The sequence below is a fragment of the Urocitellus parryii genome, chromosome 2 (genome assembly GCF_045843805.1).
Source record: "Urocitellus parryii isolate mUroPar1 chromosome 2, mUroPar1.hap1, whole genome shotgun sequence".
NCBI classification, from domain to species: domain Eukaryota; kingdom Metazoa; phylum Chordata; class Mammalia; order Rodentia; family Sciuridae; genus Urocitellus; species Urocitellus parryii.
Window position 1 is genome coordinate 114,620,149 of NC_135532.1, and position 21,596 is coordinate 114,641,744.

Here is a 21,596-nt window from a genome sequence, read left to right on the forward strand (position 1 = left end):
TTCTTTGATTGGGCAAAGTGGGGGAGGGGAGGGGAGGGAAGAGGAGGGGGCAGTCAGGAAAGATGGACATCCTTACCCTAGGTACCTGTATGACTGCACATATGGTGCGACACTGTATTGTGTACAACCAGAGAAATTAAAAGCTGTACTGCAATTGTGTACAATGGATCAAAATGCATTCTGCTGTCATGTATTAGAATAAATTAGAATAAATAAATAATTAAAAAAACATAAAATGGTAAGGCTTTTTTCATTACATCTTAATTTGTTTTCTATACATATTTAAATATCCTTTAACCTTGTAGTTTAGGAAGCAGATTAAACCCCAAACCTATCATGTTTGGTCTATACAATGTTTGTTCCTGATGCTATTTGTCCATTTAATCTCTATCTTTTGAGTGTCTTCTGGACTGCGAGACTTTTTGCTGTGTTGACCCCACCATTATCTCATGTCCTGTTGTCTGCCACAATTCCCTCCCTGAGCTTACTTATCTGGTTCTGGTAGGCATTTAATTTTTTTTTTTTTTTTTTTTACCTTGCCATAATTGTTCAGTGGTGGTGGTGGGGAGGGGCAGGGCTGCAATATATAATTGATAAATTATGTTGAACCCATTTATCTATATATTTTTTGTAGGTAAAACCTATTTGTGTTATTTTGCTTATTTTTAAAGTCACATATTAAATAAGTTAAGTATAAAAACGGCTTATAATGTTTACAACTTCGGCTTCCTTCCTCCTTGGCTTCTCCCACAAACACTGGATCTGGGCACCAGCTGACTCTCATCCAAGGTGGCTTTCCTGTCCCTTTTCTGGCTTCTTTGCTGTTCCCATCCTCCTGCCCATGTGGCCCCTAGGAGGATTTCCAAGGAGGTTGGTGGGCACTGTACATGGCAAGGGTAGCTTCATAAGGCACCCAAGTGTAATTTGTAAAAAATACTCATGTTGTAATTATTTATTTTAAGATATTTAAAGTCTCTTTCCCGGTGGCTGGGGTGTGACTCAAGGGTGTGGCTCAGGGGTGTGGCTCAGCGGTAAAACACTTGCCTCCCACATATGAGGCTTTGGATTCCATCCTCAGCACCACAGAAAGCAAATTAACAAAATAAAGACACTTCATCCATGTACAACTAAAAAACATATATAAAAAAAATCTCTTTCCCTTTTTGAGCTGAGTGTTTTGCCTTATTGCAGGCGATGGGGGTCTCTCTTAAGCCTAAAATGGGTAAGAAAGCCCCGAGGTCTTTTGGGAATCTAATTTTCTCCTTTCCACGTAGCACGGGGAGTTACAGTTTTTGCTTTACACCTCTTCCCAGTTTGCTTTCCTGTTTCTGTGTGTCTCTACCAACTGTCTCTTTCTGTGGTTTGACATTCAAAATCTCTGACACACAGAGAATCCAGTCTGAAGAGCCCAGGCCTGCTTACTGAAGCTTGCCTTGGGGGATCCTCTTTGCCCAGGGATGTGTTGGCTGGGGCTACAGATGGCATGACTGTGTGGGAACTGTGTACACCAGAAACTGTCCCTGCTGCTTGCTCAAAATGGGGCCTTTGTGGGGAGGTGCTACCAAACTCCACTGTTATAAAGGAGACCAGAATGCCTTTAGCTATTAACCTATCTTAGTTTCTTCTTTATCTGATAAATGCAGATAAGGGTGGGAAGCTTCCTAAGATTGCTGTAAGAACTCAATCAGACCACACATGCAAGGAAGCTAGGGACATACAACAAAGACTCAGTGAGTGTTAGTTATAATCATATTTGGTTACATGTGAGGGTCTAGCATAGTAACTGTCATGTAATAGCTTCTCAATAAATATTTGCTAAATGAATACATGAATGAATAAATTAATCACACACCAGTGCCTGAAAAGTGTAGTTTGGCTGAGTAAATCATCTCTCAGGTGATAACTGAAAACATTATACCTAGAGACTAATCCAAGTCTTCCACCTTTTCTTTCAAAAATTATTTCCATAATGAGATTTGCATTTCAAATAGGCTTTAAAACAGGAGCTGCCACACCCTTCCCAGTGTAACCCTAGATGATCTATTTGTTATTTTTTAAAAATTAAGATCTCAGTAAAAAAGTGGCTATGACTTCTTCTTCTTTTTTTAAAATATATTTTTAGTTGTAGTTGGACAAAATATCCTTATTTTATTCATTTATTTTTACATGGTGCTGAGGACTGAATCCAGTGCCTTGCACTGCTAGGTGAGTGCTCTACCGCGGAGCCACAATCCCAGCACAGCAGTGGCTTCTTTACCTGCTATGTGACTTGCAGTGCCTGCCATAGAAAAACATGTTATTAACTTACCAGACTTTCTTCCACAGAGACATAAGCAATGGATGGGAGGAATCTGATATCCATATTCCTGACAGCAATTAGTATTATTGCTTAGATGTCCTCACCACAATTTGATGAGCGTAAAGTGATATAACACAATGTGAAGCCTGAAATTCACAGGTTAGAATCAGGCTCCTATAGAATCAAGTCTATCTGGCTCCTTCATGGAGTTGAGTTATACTGAAAGGAGCAAAACCTACTGCAGATCTGTGTTTAGGTAGAATCTGTTACGCACCCCCTCCTGTTATTTAGCACATTATTAACCCTGTTTGTCCAGTGGCAGTATGTGTCTTGTTTTTAGATCTTGCCACTCTTCAAAAACAGCTGGAAAACAGTGATCTAGTACCTCAAGTGTCTTACCTTCATGATCTTCATTTCCACTGCCACCAAAACCCTTCCCTGGCATAAGCAGCATTGCCTATCATGTTCCTCTAATTTACCTGTGAAAAAAATATTAAAATTCCTACTATTTTAGATTATTTTGCTTATACTTACTCTTCAGTTTAATAAAGTGCATTAAATTTTCTCAGCTGCTTTTTTTTCTTTTCTTTTTTTTAACTGTGGATTGAACCCAGGGGCGCGTAACCACTGAGCAACATCCTCAGCCCTTTTCATTTATTTATTTTTATTTTGAGACAGCCTCTCACTAAGTTGCTGAGGCTAGTTTTGAACTCCCAATTCTCCTGCATCAGCCTCTGGAGTTGCTGGGGTTAGTAGGCGTGTATGCTCCACAGCGCCCGTCAAACTCAAGATATTTTAAAATTAATACTCTGAGTTTTCTGAAAATACACATTAACAAGATTGTCTATTTTTTCTTTTTTCATTTTGTGGAGAAATAGTGAACTTCTGGCATTTGGCAATTTCTACTGCAGATAATGGAGAAAAACTCATTGGGTACCTATGTAGAGAAAAGATTGGAAAAGAATGAGGACAGAAAGCTCAATTAGGATGGAGGCTAAGCAGGTCGATTACAATTTGGATAAGGTGAGGGAGAAAGGTATCTCCAAAACTGTTGATAAGGAAGCTAGTGAATGAGGGAATTTTGCCTGGGTGTACTGGGGTGTTCTCACGAATGCAGAACAAAGGCATTTGCCGAGAGGGATGCGTTTGCGGGTTTTTGTTTTGTTTTTTTGATGAAAAATGATAACTCGATGAGTTCAGCTGCCTTGGTGGGCACATCCAGGAGTTCTGAGCTCCCTGCCCAGCCCGCGTGCTTAGTGTTTTATTTAGCGTGGCTTTGGAGGCCACTACCTCGCAGGTTTAGCAGAAATAAATGTAATAACATAGGAAGCGTATGGGACAGGTGTCAGGCACTGCCTGCGTGGTGAGTGCCCTCCTCCTTCCAGAGGCTCCCTGCACCTGAGCTGTTTATTTCTTTGCTGCAAAGGCGTCAGTTGCGCTGGGAAAAAGCGGGGCAGCGGGGAGCTTGATGCAGGCCTCGCGAAGGCGGCACCCAAGGTGGACACGTGCAGGCTGCGCTGCGCGGGCGCACTGGCCAAGTGCTGGCTGAAATAACGAATGTAAGGCCCGGGGCCGGGAGAACCTTGAACTGTGCAATTTTGGAGACTGGAAAGGCTCCTGTCAGGAGCTGGGGTGTCAATAAAGTTTTTTGATTAAAAAAAAGGTACCCATGACAACTACAAACCCCTTCCTCCCCATGACGTGTCGACACGTGGCGGCCAGAAACCCGGAAGTCTCTCGCGCTGGCCAATTAGACCTGGGGCCTCCGCCGCGGCTGGCCAATCCCGGGGCGCGCTGCACGCTGGCCCGCCTCCATGCCGCGCTGACGGGTCGCTGACGGGCCCGGGCGGGCGGGGAGGTCTCCGCGGCTAGCCCGCCGCCTTCGCTTTTGGACCAGCTCCGCCATGGCGCCCAAAGGTGGCTCCAAGCAGCAGTCAGAGGAGGACCTGCTTCTGCAGGATTTCAGCCGCAACCTCTCGGCCAAGTCGTCCGCGCTCTTTTTCGGGAACGCTTTCATCGTGTCCGCCATCCCCATCTGTGAGCGCCGCGGGGGGCGGGGACGTGGCGGGGACGTGGCGGGCCCGGGTCGGTGAGGGCGGGCGCCGCGCCCAGCTTGTTCCCGGAGGCGCGTGGCCTCCGAGCTGGGCCTCGCGTCGGGCGCCCCGGGGGCAGAGGGTCCTTGCCGGGCGGGCCTTTGGGGTGGTGGCGGGTGCCAGCGCGGCAGCGCGCGTCTGCTGCTCCTGCACACGCCGCCCCTTGCCGCCAGGAGCTGTGTGGGTGCGAGGCTCCAGGGACTGGCGAGCTGGGTGGGCCCGCCGGGTAGCGCCCACCCGGCCAGAAGGGCACCCTCCTTCCCCAGATGTGCAGGGTTAGGGTTAGACCAGGGCCGGGGGGCGGCGGCCGCCTTGCGCAGCTTGTCTTGGAACCCAGGGATGGGGACAGCGGCCCCGTCAAGAGCGTCTGCAGACATCGGGGTCCGGAGTTTGCTGCTCCTGCACTGTTGCACTGTTGTTGACAATCAGCTCCGAGGGAACCTGGCCTGTACTTTCACTGTGCAGTGACCCGCTGGCCCGAAGGAGTCCCGCTTAGGTCTCAGATAAAGCCACGTCAGCAAGTACACCGGGCCGTCGTGAGATGGCCTGAACGCAGCTCATGGGACCCTGCTGCACTCAATTTTGAAGTCTTAGTGGAACCCGGGAAGTTCTGAACTGATTACTAACTCTTCCAGTATCTCATTTCCAAAGATTATCATATACTATATTGGACTTCCTAACTCCGACTGTTGTAATGAATTTTAGCCTTTGTAACTGGGGTAGTAATGTCTTGTTCTCTTTTTTTCTCTCTCCCCCCTTTGTCTTGCTTCAGGGTTATATTGGCGAATATGGCATATGGATCTTATTCAGTCTGCTGTTCTGTATAGTGTGATGACCCTAGTAAGCACTTACTTGGTAGCCTTTGCATACAAGAATGTAAAATTTGTTCTCAAACACAAGTAAGTATATTTTTCAAGTGAAGATATGTTTGACTTATTGCATTATTTTTACATATTGCATTTTTTATAGTAGGTTGTCTTCTTTTTTTTTGTACCAGAGATTGAGCCCAAAGACCCTTAACCACTGAGCAACATCCCCAGCCCTTTTTATTTTTTATTTTGAGACATGGTCTTGCTAAGTTGCTTAGGGCCTCTCCAAATTGCCGAGCCTTGCTTTGAACTTGAGATCTTCCTGCCTCAGCCTCTTTAGTCACTGGGATTACAGGCCTGTGACATTGTGCCCAGCTATAGTAGGATGTCTTAAAGTTCCTTTGTGTTTTAGTTTTAGTAAGTATTAGCTTGAAATGTGAACTGGGTATACCTTGGGAGGAAGGCCCTCTAATGTAGGAGGAATAGTGAACTAATTGAAGTGGAGACAATGATCCATCTGACACCACTGTGGAAATAGGTTTTGAGTGTGGAATGAGAACATTTCAGCTTTAGCTTTACTCATGGGATTCATCAGAAGAAAAATCTCACCAAGCAAATTACCATTTCAGAAGCCCAGTGGCATTCTTTCTGGAAATTCTAGGCTACCCATTTATTACCTAGAAGTGAAAAAAAAATGGTCATTTAAAAAAATACATTTTAATTAACTCTCTTGACATTTTCACTGCTAATTCCATTTTTCTTATAAGTATATTCAATATTAGTATTACCATATTTCTTTTGTTAAAGAACACACGTAATAAAACATGTAATTATTTTAAAAATATCTGTTGGAGAAAAAAAACCCCAAGCCTTATCACAATAAATTTGTATATTATTATAAACAATTGAATATTCTAGTTTCATAAAAGTTAAAATATGAGGTGAGTCTGGACTTAGGAATGTTAGTAATTTGTTATTTGTGAATACAATGGTTCTCATGGGAGGCAGGTAGGAATTGATGTTTAATTAGAAAAGGTGCCCTTTGAAGTTGTTTTCATGCATACTTTGGGAAAGCAGCATATTTCTGTTCCTTAGTGGGGCTTGTTTGATTATTTATTTATTTATTTATTTATTTTTTTATTATTAGTTGTTCAAAACATTACAAAGCTCTTGACATATCATATTTCATACATTTGATTCAAGCAGATTATGAACTCCCATTTTTTAATATCAGCCTTGCACCTACTAGGTTGTCAAAGATGGCTTATTCAACAATTAATTGGAACTAATACAAAAAAGTTAGTCACTTATTTTGAGCAAAAAAATTAGATTCAGACTTATCTTGGTTCAAATGTCAACTTCCTCATTTGTAAATCGAGCTGAGCTAAACTCACTGACTCTTAATCCTAATTTCCTCATTTATAAAATAGAGATTATAAGATTATTTTTTTTTTAACTGGAGATTGAACTCAGGGACACTTAACTACTGAGCAACATCCCCAGCCCTAATTTGTATTTTTATTTAAAGATGGGGTCTCCCTGAGTTGCTTAGTGCCTCGCTTTTGCTGAGGCTGGCTTTGAACTTGTAATCCTCCTGCCTCAGCCTTCTGAGCCGCTGGGATTACCGGCATTCACCACTGTGCTAACTCTGGTTTTGTGGTTTTTTTACTGTTCTGGGGATTGAACCCAGAGCCCCACATGGTAGGCAAATGCCCTACCACTTAGTTACATCTGCAGCCCTTTTTAAATTTTATTTTGAGACAGGGTCTTGTTAAGTTTTCTGGGCTGGCCCTGAATTTACAATCCTCTTGCCACAGCCTCCTGAGTCACTGGGATTACAGGCATTGGCCACCATGCCTGTTTCTTTGAGGTAGGTTGAATATTTGCTGAAATTTGAAGTGCCAGCAGGTTTTGTATATTCGATATCTTTTCATCTCTATAGTGTCTACTCCAGTTTGGACACTTTTTGCTTGGATTGCTGTAGCAGTCCATGGTCTCATAAAGCAAAAGTGGAGGCCCCCTGCCGTGTACTATGTAAGGCTTGTTACTGCTAGCCCCCCCCACTTTTAATCCTGGTTTTATGGGGTACAGAGTGTGTTCCTCCTTTGTCACCATATTTGTTCTGTCACTCTAACTCATCATGGCCTTCTTTTTTCTAATGTATTAAAGCCAAGTTGTCTAGCCCCTGGGGTGCATGTCATCTGCTTCCTCTAGAGTCTGGCCTCACCTTTCACAATTGGTCCTTGGTGCCATCCTTGGTTTTGTGCCCGCCCAACCTTTAGGCTGCTCTCCCTTCCTTCTTGATCTCACATGCCTGTTATCTCGTGGCTAAGGAAACTTCCAGAGGAATCGTCCTGTCTTGGTTCCTTTGCTGTTGTCCCTGTGTTAGGCTCTTTCTGGTGATAAGGGGTAGCATGTGTTGGGAGGGTCTCAGTTGATACAAGAACGTAAAATTTGTTCTCATAAAAAGAAATGGCCTCAGCAGCATGGGCTTCAGGCTGCGGTTTTGGCAGACCAGCAGGGTACTCAGGCCACTTTGTCATTTTCCTGTTTGACAGCCCTTCACCAGCTACCATTTCAGGCTTCAGCCCATCTCAGCCTTTGCTGCCTATGGCCATCTGGCTAGGGAAGCCCCCAGAGGTGGGATCTCGCATGATTTGTCCTTTGTCCGTTGCAACTCAGTCCCTTGGGCACTCAGCATTTTAACTTGTTCTCATACCATTTTCATTCACCTCTTTGGATATTAAAGTCATGCTTCTTTATCTGCTCATTTCCACCTTAGGCTTCTTGAGGGCAACTACTGTATCTTTTGCCTTATGTCCCTTGTAACAGTTAATGGTATATTTGGTTCAGTAAAATTTCAGTGACTTACTGACTTAATAGATTCAGAGTAGAACTTTTTTGTCATAGCTTTGGTTTAATAAATGTTGCTTTTTTTTTTTGGTACTGGGGATTGAACCCAAGGTGCTTAATTAACCATTGAGCAACATCCCCAGCCCTTTTTTTCATATTTTATTAGAGACAGGGTCTCGATGAGTTGCTAAGTGCCTTGCTGAGTTGCTAAGACTGGCTTTGAACTCTCAGTCCTCCTGTCTTAGCCTCTGAGCTGCTGGGATTACAGGCGTGCACCACCACACACGGCTTAAATGTTGCTTTTGATATCGAAACGAGTATAGACTTGTAAGATGGTTAAGGCTCAGAGACCCAGTGCTGGTAGTTGATCATGGTGAAAAGAATGGCTTCAGAGGTGCAGTCTGGATTCCATTGTCAACTCTGTTGCTCTTATGTGTATGACTTATGTATACATTTTGCCCATTTTGTGGACTTCAAATTCCCAAGCTGGAAAATAGGGTTACTAATGGTATACCTCAGAGGGTGGTGAGGATTAAATGGGATCACATGAGTGCTGTATTAAGCACAGTGTTTGGCACATGATATATGTTTAGGTGCAGGGTTGGAGAGGTTGGGGGTAAGAGGAATTGTTTTTTAAACGTGGCTTAATTTAAACAATGTTTGCAAGATATTTTAAATTTAAGACATTAAACTTATATGTATATATACATATATTTAATTCTGGAGAGGTTCTGACTTACGGATGTAAAAAAATAAAATAAGAAAAATATAGTCGGGTGTGGGGCTGGGGATGTGGCTCAAGCGGTAGCGCGCTCGCCTGGCATGCGTACGGCCCGGGTTCGATCCTCAGCACCACATACAAACAAAGATGTTGTGTCCGCCGAGAACTAAAAAATAAATATTAAAAATTCTCCCTCTCTCTCTCTCTCTCTCTCTCTCTCTCTCTCTCTCTCTCTCACACACACACACACACACACACACTCTCTCTCCTCTCTCACTCTCTCTTTAAAAAAAAAAAAAAAAGAAAAAAAGAAAAATAGTCGGGTGTGATGGTACTTACATGTAATCCCAATGACTCAGGATGCTGAGGCAGGAGAATAGCAAGTTCAAGGCCAGCCTTAGCAACCTAGGTAGACCCTGTCTGAAAAGGAAATAAAAAGGGTTGGATGTGGCTCAGTGACAGATAGAGCCCCTTGGGTTTAATCCCTAGTGCCATACACTTGTAGGCAGGATTCATTTTGTGGTTATCTCAGTCCCTCAGGTAGGCTGCTGGAGGGACTTCTATTCAAAGCAAGTGGCACTGAATGAGGTTTGTTTTTTGAAAGTCCTCGACAGAGAGGGCTTCCTCTGGTAGTCAGCCTATAGTGTGGTGGTCATGCTTCTGGTTGGTGAGTATAGAATTCTAAACTTAGAAGAGCAATGACTGGTTTTCTGGTTGAGGTTCTTTGAGGAAGATTTGCCATGTGGATAATTGAAGTTGACTATTTGTCCTAAAGATGCTTAGAGAAAACTAACACTTTTTTTGGTACTAAGGATTGAAACTAGGGCCTCTAACACTGAGCCACATCTCCAGCCTTTTCTATTTTTTATTTCAAGACAGGTTCTTGCTGAGTTGCTTAGGACCTCACTTAGTTGCTAAGGCCGCCTCGTGCTTGACTCTTCCTGTCTCTACCTCCCAAACTGCTGAGTATTATAGGTGTGTGCTAACACTCTCTCTGTTTTTTTTTTTTTTTTTTTTGTATCAGGGATTAAACCCAGGATATGAGCCATATCCTCAGCCCCTTTTATTTTTTTATTTTGAAATAGGGTTGTTTAGGGGCTCTCTTTAAGTTGCTGAGGCTGGTCCTTGAACTTGCAATCCTCCTACCGTAGCCTCCCGAGCTGCTGGGATTACAGGTGTGTGCCACCATGCCCAGCAAAACTAACTCTTTTGAAGATAGTTTACTTCTTGTCCTAACACTTTGACAGTCATGTGTATGTTTTTTTTTTTTTTTTAATTCAACTGAGAAAAAGATTTGTTGTAAACCATGCCCATTTCTTTTTAGTAGGTCCTTTATGGCAAAAAGGTTGTCTGATGTTCAATTCAAGAAACACTTCCTTAGTTATTGGTCTGCTAGTGGTTCAGAGGGCATGAAGAGTTTCTGCCTTTAGAGCCTCACATCTCAGGAATGGAGGAAACCTTGTTCCAGATTTTTTAACATAATAAAATCAGTCAAGTGAGGTTGGGGTTTTGGAATGAAAAGCCTTGTAGGACCCAGGAGTATCTCTTAAAAGGACAGCTATTTGTCCCCTGAACTGCCTTTTTCTTTAGGTTGTGAGCCTTTTACAGAAATACATTTTGTTTGAAGCTAGCAGTTTTTTCTTTTCTTTCTTTTTTTTTGGGGGGGGTGGGGTGGGTGGGAAACACCAAGGATTGAACTCAGGACGCTTAACCCAGAGCCGTATATTTAGCCTTTTTATTTTTTATTTTGAGACAGGGTCTTGCTGAGTTGCTTAGGACCTTGCTAAGTTACTGAGGCTGACCTCAAACTTATAATCCTGCGTCCCCCATTTGAATCAAATGTATGATATGTCAAGATCATTGTATTGTCATGAGCAACTAATAAAAAAAAAATCCTGCATCAGCCTCCTGAGTTGCAGGAATTGCCAGCATGTGCCCATTGTGCCTGGCATGCAGCTAGCAGTTTTTGTCAATGTCAGTTCTTTTTTTTTTTTTAATATATATTTGTTTTAGTTGTAGTTAGACACAATATCTTTATTTTATTTATTCATTTTTATGTGGTGCTGAGGATCGAACCCAGGGTCTTGCATGTGCTGGGTGAGCGCCCTACTGCTAAGCCACAACCCCAGCCTGTCGATGTCAGTTCTTTTTTTTTTTTTTTTTTTTTTTAAAGAGAGAGTGAGAGACAGTGAGAGAGAGGGAGAGAGAGAGAGAATTTTAATATTTATTTTTTAGTATTTGGCAGACACAACATCTTTGTTTGTATGTGGTGCTGAGGATCGAACCCGGGCCGCACACATGCCAGACGAGCGTGCTACCGCTTGAGCCACATCCCCAGCCCTCGATGTCAGTTCTGATTCCATACTTGAGTGAGCTAGAGATGGAGTCATAGGTGACCCTCAGTTTGTGCTCACCTTATATCCCAGAAATCCTTATGTCTGAATGAAGATTGGAATTGGCCACCTTGAGCGATATTGGCTTTTCTCCTGTGAACTCCGGCTTGGTTTTTCCAGTTTTGCTCCACAACTGACAGATTAAGCACAGCATGGTAGTGGGGAGTTGACTGCTTGACATTATTGTAGTGGGACTGGTAGTGGATTTTGCTTGTGGTTAGTTATCACTCATATTTTTGATGAGCTAGTTGTTCTTAAGAGAAATATACTATGTTGAATTTAAATGTAATCGTCTATAGGTAGCTGTTTTATTTCAAGGTAGTTTAAATTTTATTGACAACCCCTTTGGATGAAACTCATCTGCACATTTATTTTTTGGGTGAGTATACATTAATTTTTCTTGCCTCTGACTTTGTGCTGCAGATTCCTAGCTGAGTAACGCCCTTTTTTGACTGACTCAGTATTAGCTTTTGGTGTGGTCCTACAACCAGTGGATAATTTAACTAAAAGTGGGATGCTTGTTCTCTGACCGTGTTGTATTATTTCTTTTTAAATAAATTGTCCTTTGGAGTAGAATTAAAGCATAAAACTTTAAGATATTTCAGCTGTTTCCCTTTGTTTATTAAGTCAAGTTTTTGCTCCTATAATTTACTTGGAATTAAAATCATTTATCATTTACTAATGTCTTATGAACTTTGAATTGTTAAATTATAGGTTAAAATAAAATGTGGTTATAATGATTCATAATTAAATTGTGCTAATAGCATTTGACTTTTGTATTCATAATAAATACCTAAACTTTGGAAAATTCTCTCTTTTAAGCAGAAATCAAAGCATATAACTAATAAACCACATCTCAGGATTTTCCTGAGCTCAGTCTTGGCCAGTACAATCTAATAAACTTGGAACTTTCTGTCAGTTTATTTTCTTGAAATTAAAGTATCATTCAGTTGCTGATGCCAAGTTGGAGTGGAGTGTTTCTGGGAGAGGTGGCGCCCCCAGCTGGAGCAAGTGGAAACCTTTTTCTCCTTTTCTTTCCAGAGTAGCTCAGAAGAGGGAGGATGCTGTTTCCAAAGAAGTGACTCGGAAACTCTCAGAAGCTGATAATAGGAAGATGTCTCGAAAGGAGAAGGATGAGAGGTTTGACTTCTTAACTGTTAGCAGTAACCTCAAAAGCGGGTACTTGGGAGAAAATAAGTTGGTGATTTCTGCTTAAAGAATGTGGACACTGGACTTGTAGCAGCAGTGGAGCTGGGAATGGGAACAGCTGCCTCTGGAGTTTTTATTACACTGGATGTTTCTTTGAGCTCCGCACAGTTGATTTATTCTCCTGAAGAATGAAGTAGCTACTGTTACCAGCTCCATTTTACACCCGAGGAAGCTGAGGTCCAGAGAACTTGGGTAACTTGCCCAAGGACATAGATGAGTCCTTGTAGATCCGTGATAATGCAGGCATCCTGACTGGAGGATGGAAGCTGACTATTCTTCTGGAATATAGGCAGCTCAGGCTTTGTCCTGTGCAGTGTCTGCCTATGGTACCTGCGTGGCCTTGAGCACGTCACCTCATCTCAGTCTGAAGGGCTTACAGTGTTCTGTTAGCATTTTGAGGTGGCATTTCTGCGTCTGTGCTTCCCATGGGACATCCAGTTCTTGGATGGAAACTGGTTGTATTGTTTGGGGAAAGAAAGAACCCGGCTTGTCTGCTGCTGTTGGGTGCTCTGCAGGGTTTTTTAGCTGCCCTCCCAATTTTTTCTGCCAGCTTCTCTTAGAAGTCTTGTTCAACAGTCCACCATTTGAGTTGCCCAAGTCCCTGCACAGAGAGTAAACTGAAGAGTTGCCAGATGGTTTGATGGAGTCATGAGCTGGTTGTTTTCATGGTTCATAAGTTTTTGTATCAGCAATATGCTTTGTGGGACACAATTTTTACCACATTTTGTTCCAGAAAGACTTTGTGGGGGTACTTGTGATATTAAAAAAAAAGTAATAAGGAGCTGAGGTTGTGGCTCAGAATTAGAGCGCTTGCCTAGCATGTGCCGGGCCTTGGGTTCGATCCTCAGCACCATGTAACAATAAATAAGTAAAATAAAGGTATTGTGGCCAACTGCAACTAAAAAATAAATATTTTTTTTAAAAAAGTAATAAGCTGGGTGCAATGGTGCAATGGTGCATGCTATAATTCAAGCAAAAATCAGGAGGCCAAGGCAGGAGGGTTGGGAGTTTGAGGTCAACCCTGGGCAACTTAGGTCCTGTATAAAAATAAAAAGTGGATTGGGGATGTAGATCAGTGGCAAAACACCCCAGGGTTCAATCCTCAGTCTCTCTCTCTCTCTCACACACACACACTCTGCCTAAGATCAGAAACCATCTTGAAGTTTAAAGGTATTTGAACAGAAATGTGGAGTTAGCATTTGAGTTTGAGTGCTGAGCTCAGTTCTGAGCTCCTGAGCTCCCGGGTGTCTGGGGAAGCATCTGAGGTCACACAGCTTTCCTTATCTGATGGGAGCAGCGTGTAAGCCCTTCTGAAAAGAAACTTTCCTGGCACTGAGTCTTGGAAGGACTTTATCAAGTGCATCCTTATTTAAGGCACACTGAGTAACTTAATGAACAATGTCTTCTGCAGTGGTTTTGGAAAGGCACCAGAGCAAAATGAAGTGATTACCTCCTGTGATCCTTTATACAGCTGGAGGCACAGGGAGCAGCTGTAATGAGGTCTGGCTGCAGAGCTTTCTGATTGCATGTTTTGCATAGGAATAGAGGGTAGACAATTCAGAGCACTTTCTTTAGAAACCTTTTTGATGAATTATATTGTTTGGAACAGTGTTTCCTACATGGGGGTGCCTATCATAATTACCCACATTTTAGAATGCCTATTCCAGCTCTCTTTTGGAGGGTGGTACCGGGGATTGAACTCAGGGACATTGAACCAAATCCCTAACCCTGTTTTATATTTTAGGGATAGGGTCTCATTGAGTTGCTTAGCACCTTAATTTTGCTGAGGCTGGTTCTGAACTCATGATCCTCCTGTCTCAGCCTCCTGAGCTGCTTACAGGCATGTGTCACTGCACCTGGCAGTTATAGCTCTTTTAAGGTTTGGGTAATGGATGTCTCAAAATGGGCCTCTTCTGCCTACTGTAGAATTGCCTGGTTGGTCTGGTACTTGTTCTTGATCCTGGAACATACCTTGAAATTTTCCTCATATAACATTCAGGTAGTCTTTAGTAGTCGACCAGAGTTGGAATTGTGAGTGAGAACTCTGCTGTTTGCTGGATTAGGTATTTAAAAGTAGGGTGAGGTGAAGGTTCTATGGATGTGTGAATTTCTCTCTATCATGAGGAGAAATTTGTCCTGTTAGTATTTCTCTCACCAAATCCACAGTGGAACAGCCTCACCCCAGTCTGTATTAAAGATTGACACTGATGGCTGGGACCAGAAACTGGTGAGTTTATCTGTGAGGGCAAGTGGCTTCCAAGAGGTTTGATCTAAGAGAAGGTTTCTCAGCTCTTTACCTAGATGTGTGTCTTCCTGATCTCCCTTGAAAGTCATTTGGAGTCTGTACTCCCTGCCCCTTTTTAAAATATCCATTTGTCCAATGGTGGAAATAAGCAGAGAGGAGCTGGAGATTCATTAACATTTGTTCCAGATGTGAGTGTTATTTTGTTGGTTTGTCTGTCATTTAGCATTATTTGATTATAGTAGTTGCTGTTTGTTCTCAACTTTTCTCTTGTAGGACTGTCTCCCTGGGAAATATTCTCTCAAGCTGGATTCCTCCCAGGGATGCTTTGGCAGAACATTGGCAGTGAGGGTGTTTGGGGGTTTACATTTTTTTTTTAATGTAACGCTCATTACATGGGTGGACCAGAGATCCTCTGCAGGCTGTCATGGTGCTGACGTGTGTATGCTGATTTGAGCAGGTGGCAGCCAGGTGACCTCATGGAAGGCAGTTCTGGTTCAGGACTGGCAGGAAGGAGTCAGGGGAAGGGCTGGCGGCCTGTGGGGCCTGTCTCCAGAGGGTTCTGCCAGAGTTGAGGGTGGATGTGATGGGGCTGGGATTTCTGCACCGGGTGGTATGGACTCTGTATCTTGCAAAGTTTGATTTTGTTGTACTAGTGTAAGAATGGTTAAAATAGATTTCCTCCAATTTCAAGTCAAATGCTTTCAAATTTCATGTGAAATCAGAAGGGGTATTTGGGTTAGGGGCTGCACTTAAAGTCCTTTCCTGGGGCTGGGGTTGTGGCTCAGTGGTAGAGTGCTCACCTAACATGCATGAGGAACTGGGTTCTATCCTTAGCACCAATAAATGTAAAATAAAGACGTGTCCACCTAACACTTAAGAATAAATAAGTCCTTTCTTTCCCCCAGACTTAAGAGTTTGTTGAAAATTAAGTTGAGTGTGTCCATAAAATCAGGGAAATACGGCATCTGTGTCAGAGACTGCACATTTTTCTTAGATGAGGCTAAGGTGGTGACACCCTTCGTGTAGCCCTTCACAGCCAGGCTGGCTGACCTCAGATTAGAACACTTGATGAATAAGTCTCATCAGTTGCCAGGATGCCAGCCGTGGAGTTTGTTGTCCTGAGGGTGGGGTGTGTGGGAATGAGTCATCTGCCTCCAGGGAGGGGGATTCTTTTTTGGGGACAAAACGTCTATAGCAGTGGCTTTCAATATTTTAAATAATGATCCACAGTGAAAACAGTGTATTTTTAAAAACTGCTTTACAAAGTTTAATCAAATCAAAAGGAATCAAGTCTGCCTTATTCAGAGGTGCCCTGGACCTTCCTCTTGCCTGTGTAAATGGGTAAAAGAAAAGGCTGATAAAGTGCTGGTACTTTAGGAAGATGATATAGCAGAGAAAGGAAAACAAGGGGCTGGGTTAGAGCGCTTGCCTAGTGGGCGTGAGGCACTGGATCCCATCCTCAGCACCACATAAAAATGAAATAAAGATATTGTGTCCACCTACAACTAAAATGTAAATATTTAAAAAAGAAAAAGTAAAACAAAAAGTAAAAGGGTTTTTATAGAAGTTTAAAAAGTCCCCTCGTGGATCAAGCAGATTATTTGCAGTAAATAATGATGGTTGACGATGGCCCGCTGTACTTGGTGTTTCCTTCTTTAAGTGGAAATTGAAGGCTGAGAGCCACAGGCCAGCAGCCTAGGAGCTCCCTGAGCCATGAGGTGTAGGTGGAGACTGGGGAAAGGGGCCCTCTTAGGTGTGGGTGGGGTCCTGCCAGCTGCAGTTTTCACCCCTTCCTCTCTGTCCCTGGTGGCCTGGGAGGAATGGAACACCCAGCACCTGTAGTAAGAGAGCTAGAAGTCTTGGGATAAAGGTGATGATTCTTTGTTTAACATTGTAAACGGGTTCTCAGCCCTGAGCACATTGGGAGCAACGTACTGACAGTGACTGGGAGCTATGTAGTGTTTGAAGTTCTGGATCCTGCTTACAAACTGGTCTGACTTGTTTCTGTGTCTCTAGAATCTTGTGGAAGAAGAATGAAGTTGCCGACTATGAAGCTACAACGTTTTCCATCTTCTATAATAACACTCTGTTCCTGGTCTTGGTCATCGTTGCCTCCTTCTTCATTCTGAAGAACTTCAACCCCACAGTGTATCCTTTAGAAGCCTGGAAACAGGAGCTGGTTTTTGTTTTGACTTGTCTGGGTATTTTAGTGGGAAGAAAAACTGCTTTGGGAGTCAGTCCATTAAGTAGCACTGACTTTAGGCAGGTTTCTGGACACTTCAAAGAACAGTTTTTGGTTTGATTTAAAAAAATTTTAAGTTTGTATGATAAACAAGATTTGCAAAGCAGACCACTTCCACTGGGTATGTAATGACGTACACCTGCCTACTTAAGAAATTCCAAGGAGGCAGAACAAACTTGCCTTCTTGGGTAGCTTCTATCATCATTCTTTGGGAGTGGAGACTGGGTGATAGCTGGTGTAGTTACATGGGCACAAATTATCATCTTTTTAATGTTTCAAGCTGCTTTTAAATTGAGCTGAGCTTGTGGGCAAGAGTCTTGTCCTTTGTTCAGATAACTTATTGGAGGTGTTGTCCAGGAACACACAGCCAGGCTTTGCCAGTCTGGGCTTGTGGTGGAGAAGATGAGGCCCCTCCAGCTTGCACCTTCTGGGAGGACTGGAGTGAACCTCAGACTGAAAGTGGCGGTGAACTTTCAAACCCCCTGCTTTGCCAGCTGCAGCAAGTGTCCTGGTTGGCGGGAAGTTCCCCTTCTTTGCTGTTGGGTGGGGTCAAGTCCCTCCTGCATGTTCTTCCATCAGTTTTCATGAGGGTGAAGTAGGATTCAGATGGTTCTTGTGGTCATGTTTTCTAGGTTCATCTCTGTTTAGTTTTAAAAATGGAAACATTCCCTGTGTTTTACATTCTCTAGAGCCTCCCGTTTTGTAAGTTGGGTTTATAGAAAATGGGGCTGCATGTCATTGAGATTCTACTGGGTTTCAGGAGGGAAGCAGTGTGTTCTAAAGAAATGGGCTTTTAGTTTTGTTGAAAAACTAACTTTGGGTTCTTAACTTTTCCTTAACACTAAATTCTCACAGGAACTACATTTTGTCCATAAGTGCTTCGTCAGGACTCATCGCCCTCCTGTCTACTGGTTCCAAGTAGACATGTCAGCTTCGCCCCCTGGCTTTGTGTTGATGGGTGGCCTGTGGCATGTGGAAAAGTAGCAGGGTGGTCGGGGTGGGAGACACACAAGATGTTTTTATAGTCTGGAATTTGAGGGTTTAAAAAAATGCAACAGAATGTAATTGAGTGTTTGTTTATTGGCTCTTTTTGACAGATTGTTGAAATTAAATGAATTGAAAGGGAAACTCAGAGTACCAGGACATTTATTAAAAGGCGAGAAGTCTTGCAATGTGCTATAATCTCGAGGAGAAAATAACTCGTTTCCTTGATCCATCAGAGGTCACAGTAACCTGGGCCGAACTGTTATTATTTATAATGGTAGCAAGAAGTTAATAACTGGTTCTCTGTGTTCCAAGCACAACATTACAACTTTTTTTGAACCATAAATATCAGAATGAATCCTCAGGGGATTAAACAGAAGCCTCATGTTTATGAGTCTCTGGACTTGTGATTTGTAAGAACTCAAAGTTTAAAACATGATTTCTCCAGCTTGGAGAAGAGAAGCTTGTGGAAAAGTTTCTTTTTTTTCTTCCGTAAGAAAGGCAGCCAAGGTAGCAACCTAAGAATAGTGTCCAGGTCCACAAGAGCTGTAAAGTGCTGCTGGGCTTGTGACCTGGCCCCGGTGGCCAGGAGTCAGCTTGACCCTACCATGTTGGTGACCTGTGCAGCCACTGGGTCAAGGTTCTGCTAGACCAGGGTCTCATGCCCTGGGGTTGAGGTTGAGTAAGAGGGAGGCCTGTCCTGTACAGCGTCAGGTAAGGGACCCGAGTCATGCTTGTCACGCTTGTGAACCTGGTTCTGGAATGCTGAGGACTCCACGAGGAGGTGACAGTGGTGAATGCTTGTCAGCAGGTTTTCATGAGGGCTTTCCTCGGTTTACCCGCTAGTTCACAGCTTCCTGTTGATTGTGATCAAATAATGGTCTCTTCAGGTTTTGGGGGTTTAGCTGAGAGCGGTCTCTATTTTTTGCCAGAATATGTACAGATATTATCATTTTCTGTTTGTGCTATGACTTGAAAAAGTTTGGGAATCTCTTTATCACTCATGATATTGGTTTCATATAGTTATTAGCTTTTGACTATATCCACTAATTTCCTACCAGGAATACCTCAAGGGAAATATATTCCCGATCTTCAGTGTCCACTTCTAAATTTAAGGTGAACATTATCAGCTGGTTGTGATGCACATTCCCAGCCACTCGGGTGGCTGAGGCAGGAAGATTTTAAGTTGGAGGCCAGACTGGGCAATTTAGTGAGACCCTGTAAAATTAAAAGGGATGTAGGTATAGCTCAATGGTAGAGCCCTTTTAGCCTGCATGAGGCCCTGGGTTCAGTCGTCAACACCATCTTACTTGAGTGCTATTGGATGTATGGGTGGGCTGCATCTGGAACGTAGAGGGAAGATGGGCAGGCCAGCTTGGCACAGTGGTCCTCCCCATCCTCTGCGTTGAGGGTGCTCCTGGACATTTGCAGATCTTCATTCTGCTGCACTATTACCTGAGTGCTGTTGCTGGAGGGGGTGGAGTGAATGGACGAGTCGGAAGACATTTGCCACAGGATTAGGTGACACATAAGAGGCTCATTTTTATTGTTCTCTCATTTTACTCTAAGGTTGATTAAAAAGCAGTCAGAGTGTGTTAAAAAGCAGTCAGAGTGTGGGGCACGGAGTCTTGAGTACCACTCCATCTGCTTGCTTGGCCAAAGGAGTCTTCGGAAACCAGAGCTGCACACACTTTTCAGGTGGGGCAAAAACTTACCTCTAGAGGGCAGTGTCTGTGTTGTGGGGACAGTTGCCACCTTTCCTGCTGCCTAGCTGAGAGGGCTGGGGGAACAGGACTCAGCCCAGTTTCTTAAGACTCTTGGATTAATGAGTCAAAAATGTGTGGTATAGCAAGCAAACGAGACTCTCTTCCGTCCCAAATGCCCTCATAGCAGCCTTTGTATCTAGTTGTGATGACGTTTGCTGACTTTCCATACTGTTTGATGAGTTTCTGTGCCCAGATGACATATTCATACTTGAGCTGGTCCATCAAGGATTTACTGACCTAGCACTTTTGGGAAATGCAGAGCCTTTCGTTGTCAAAAAGAGCTGTGTGGCAATTGGAATTGTGATGTGCTAAATCATATTTAAATAGTAAAACCTGCTGCAGAATTTTTATCTTAAAAAACCTCTGTATCAACACCAGTAGAATAAAAGGGTTTCTGCTGTATTGGGATTCAAAGTAATTATATTCTGTTTTTTTACACTTGTGATAGGTAAAACTTAAGATTGTTAAACATTTTTATTTCCCTATTTTTAGTTTCATCATTTACAACAATAAAAATTGTGGATTGCAATTTGAGATTGTCATATTTGGTGTATTATTGCAAGTTGGACAAGATAATTTGAAATAAGGTTTGAAGTTAACTAAAATATGGAGGTTGAATTTATTCAAAATTCTTACCAAAAGTCTTGCTTAGATGTACAATTAAACTTTGCTTTTTAAAATCTGTGTTTTCCCTAGATTTTTTTATATGATCCCTATGAGTAAGTACATCATCTTAATTACATTATTTCTCATTAGTGGTCATTTTAATTTCCCACATGGGTGACCTACCTTTTCTTGGTTACTGACTGGAGTGCATCACAGTGACAGTGGTGTCTGCCTGCTGCTGGGTGCCCGTTGCACCTTGCTGCTTTATTTCTGTGTATAAGTTGTAGGCTCCATGTTTCTGGACAACAAGGAAGATACACACACACCCATGGATGGATCTGGGCGCTAAGGGCTTGTGGACTACCACTGGGTAGTTAACGGAGGGTCTTCTGACTACAGGTAGACTTTCAGGAGGTGTTAGAGACCAGCTTCTCATTGGCCTTCGCAGGTTTCCCTTGGACCTCTTGGACTTCTTCGTCTTAGCTAATTCTCGAATTTGGATTCTATTCAAGCATTTTTAATTTAAAAATAGTCATATAAAATTACTTATGTTTACATGAAACTTAAAGTTTAAAGGAAAAAATGATTCTTAAGGAGCACTGGACACAGTGTGTAGGCTCTGGGCCTGGGGTTGCCATCAATGGGCTGTGTCTTGGTGGCTCCATTCATCTCCTGGTCCACTCTCCTGGTCAGGGGTGACTTCACAGAGCGCCATTGTTCTCAAAAAGTTGCCATCTAACTCTTGACTTTGGCACTCTGTTCAGGAGATGGAGTGTGTGTTCCCGAGACGGGAAGCCAGGCACACGATGTATCATTTCATTTCTCCTGCTAGAGATTTCAGTGTAGGGATTGCTGCTACCCAGGTGACCTTGCAGCTTTTCAGAATATGTTCTCTGCCAGAGAATTCTTTCCAGAAGAGAGAAAAGAAAAAAAAAAAAAAGTGTATGGAATTCTTCCTTAGGGATCTAGCTGAAATGTGTTATCTGCTGTACTGACCTTAGCAGATGACTTGGATATAAAGAGCATGACTGTTCTGCAGCTCAGCAGTAATGTTTGCATTTGGTTTTGATTTGCAGTTCCTTCTAGGTGGGCTGGAGAGCTAGCTCTAACCTAGACCCTGTGGGAAAGCAGCCATGTCCTCTGTGCAGGAGAGGACAGTTTGGGTTAAGCCTCAGTCTTCTCTGACCACTTCAGTGCAGCTTGACTTACAATTTATTTAGGTGGTGATTGCCAGTTTTAAGGTGACATTTTACATGTACTTTATATATATGAAGAAATACCTATCTATAATGAAAGATCAGATGAAAACTTGTGAGTCGCACACACTGCTTTTATTAATCTAAGCAATAGGTTAAACTGCATTTCCCATCAGCACT

General features: G+C 42.9%; 1 protein-coding gene across 1 annotated transcript; it reads left to right on the forward strand.

Annotated features, from left to right (window-relative positions):
• The first annotated feature begins 4,121 nt into the window (after positions 1-4,121).
• On the forward strand, positions 4,122-20,208 carry Ssr3 (signal sequence receptor subunit 3). The gene is made up of 5 exons (XM_026392908.2): positions 4,122-4,336; positions 5,165-5,291; positions 12,210-12,308; positions 16,639-16,770; positions 17,720-20,208. Exons 1-5 carry the CDS (start codon positions 4,204-4,206, stop codon positions 17,784-17,786), a joined length of 558 nt encoding a protein of 185 aa, XP_026248693.1. The 5' UTR covers positions 4,122-4,203; the 3' UTR covers positions 17,787-20,208.
• Positions 20,209-21,596: the final 1,388 nt, after the last annotated feature.

Excerpts from the sequence above, each read along its gene's own strand:
- Ssr3 (XM_026392908.2), top strand. The coding sequence starts at position 4,204 with ATGGCGCCCAAAGGTGGCTCCAAGCAGCAGTCAGAGGAGGACCTGCTT. Across the intron at positions 5,292-12,209 it reads AAATTTGTTCTCAAACACAA|AGTAGCTCAGAAGAGGGAGG; the intron begins GTAAGTATATTT and ends TTTTCTTTCCAG. Across the intron at positions 16,771-17,719 it reads AAGAACTTCAACCCCACAGT|GAACTACATTTTGTCCATAA; the intron begins GTATCCTTTAGA and ends AAATTCTCACAG.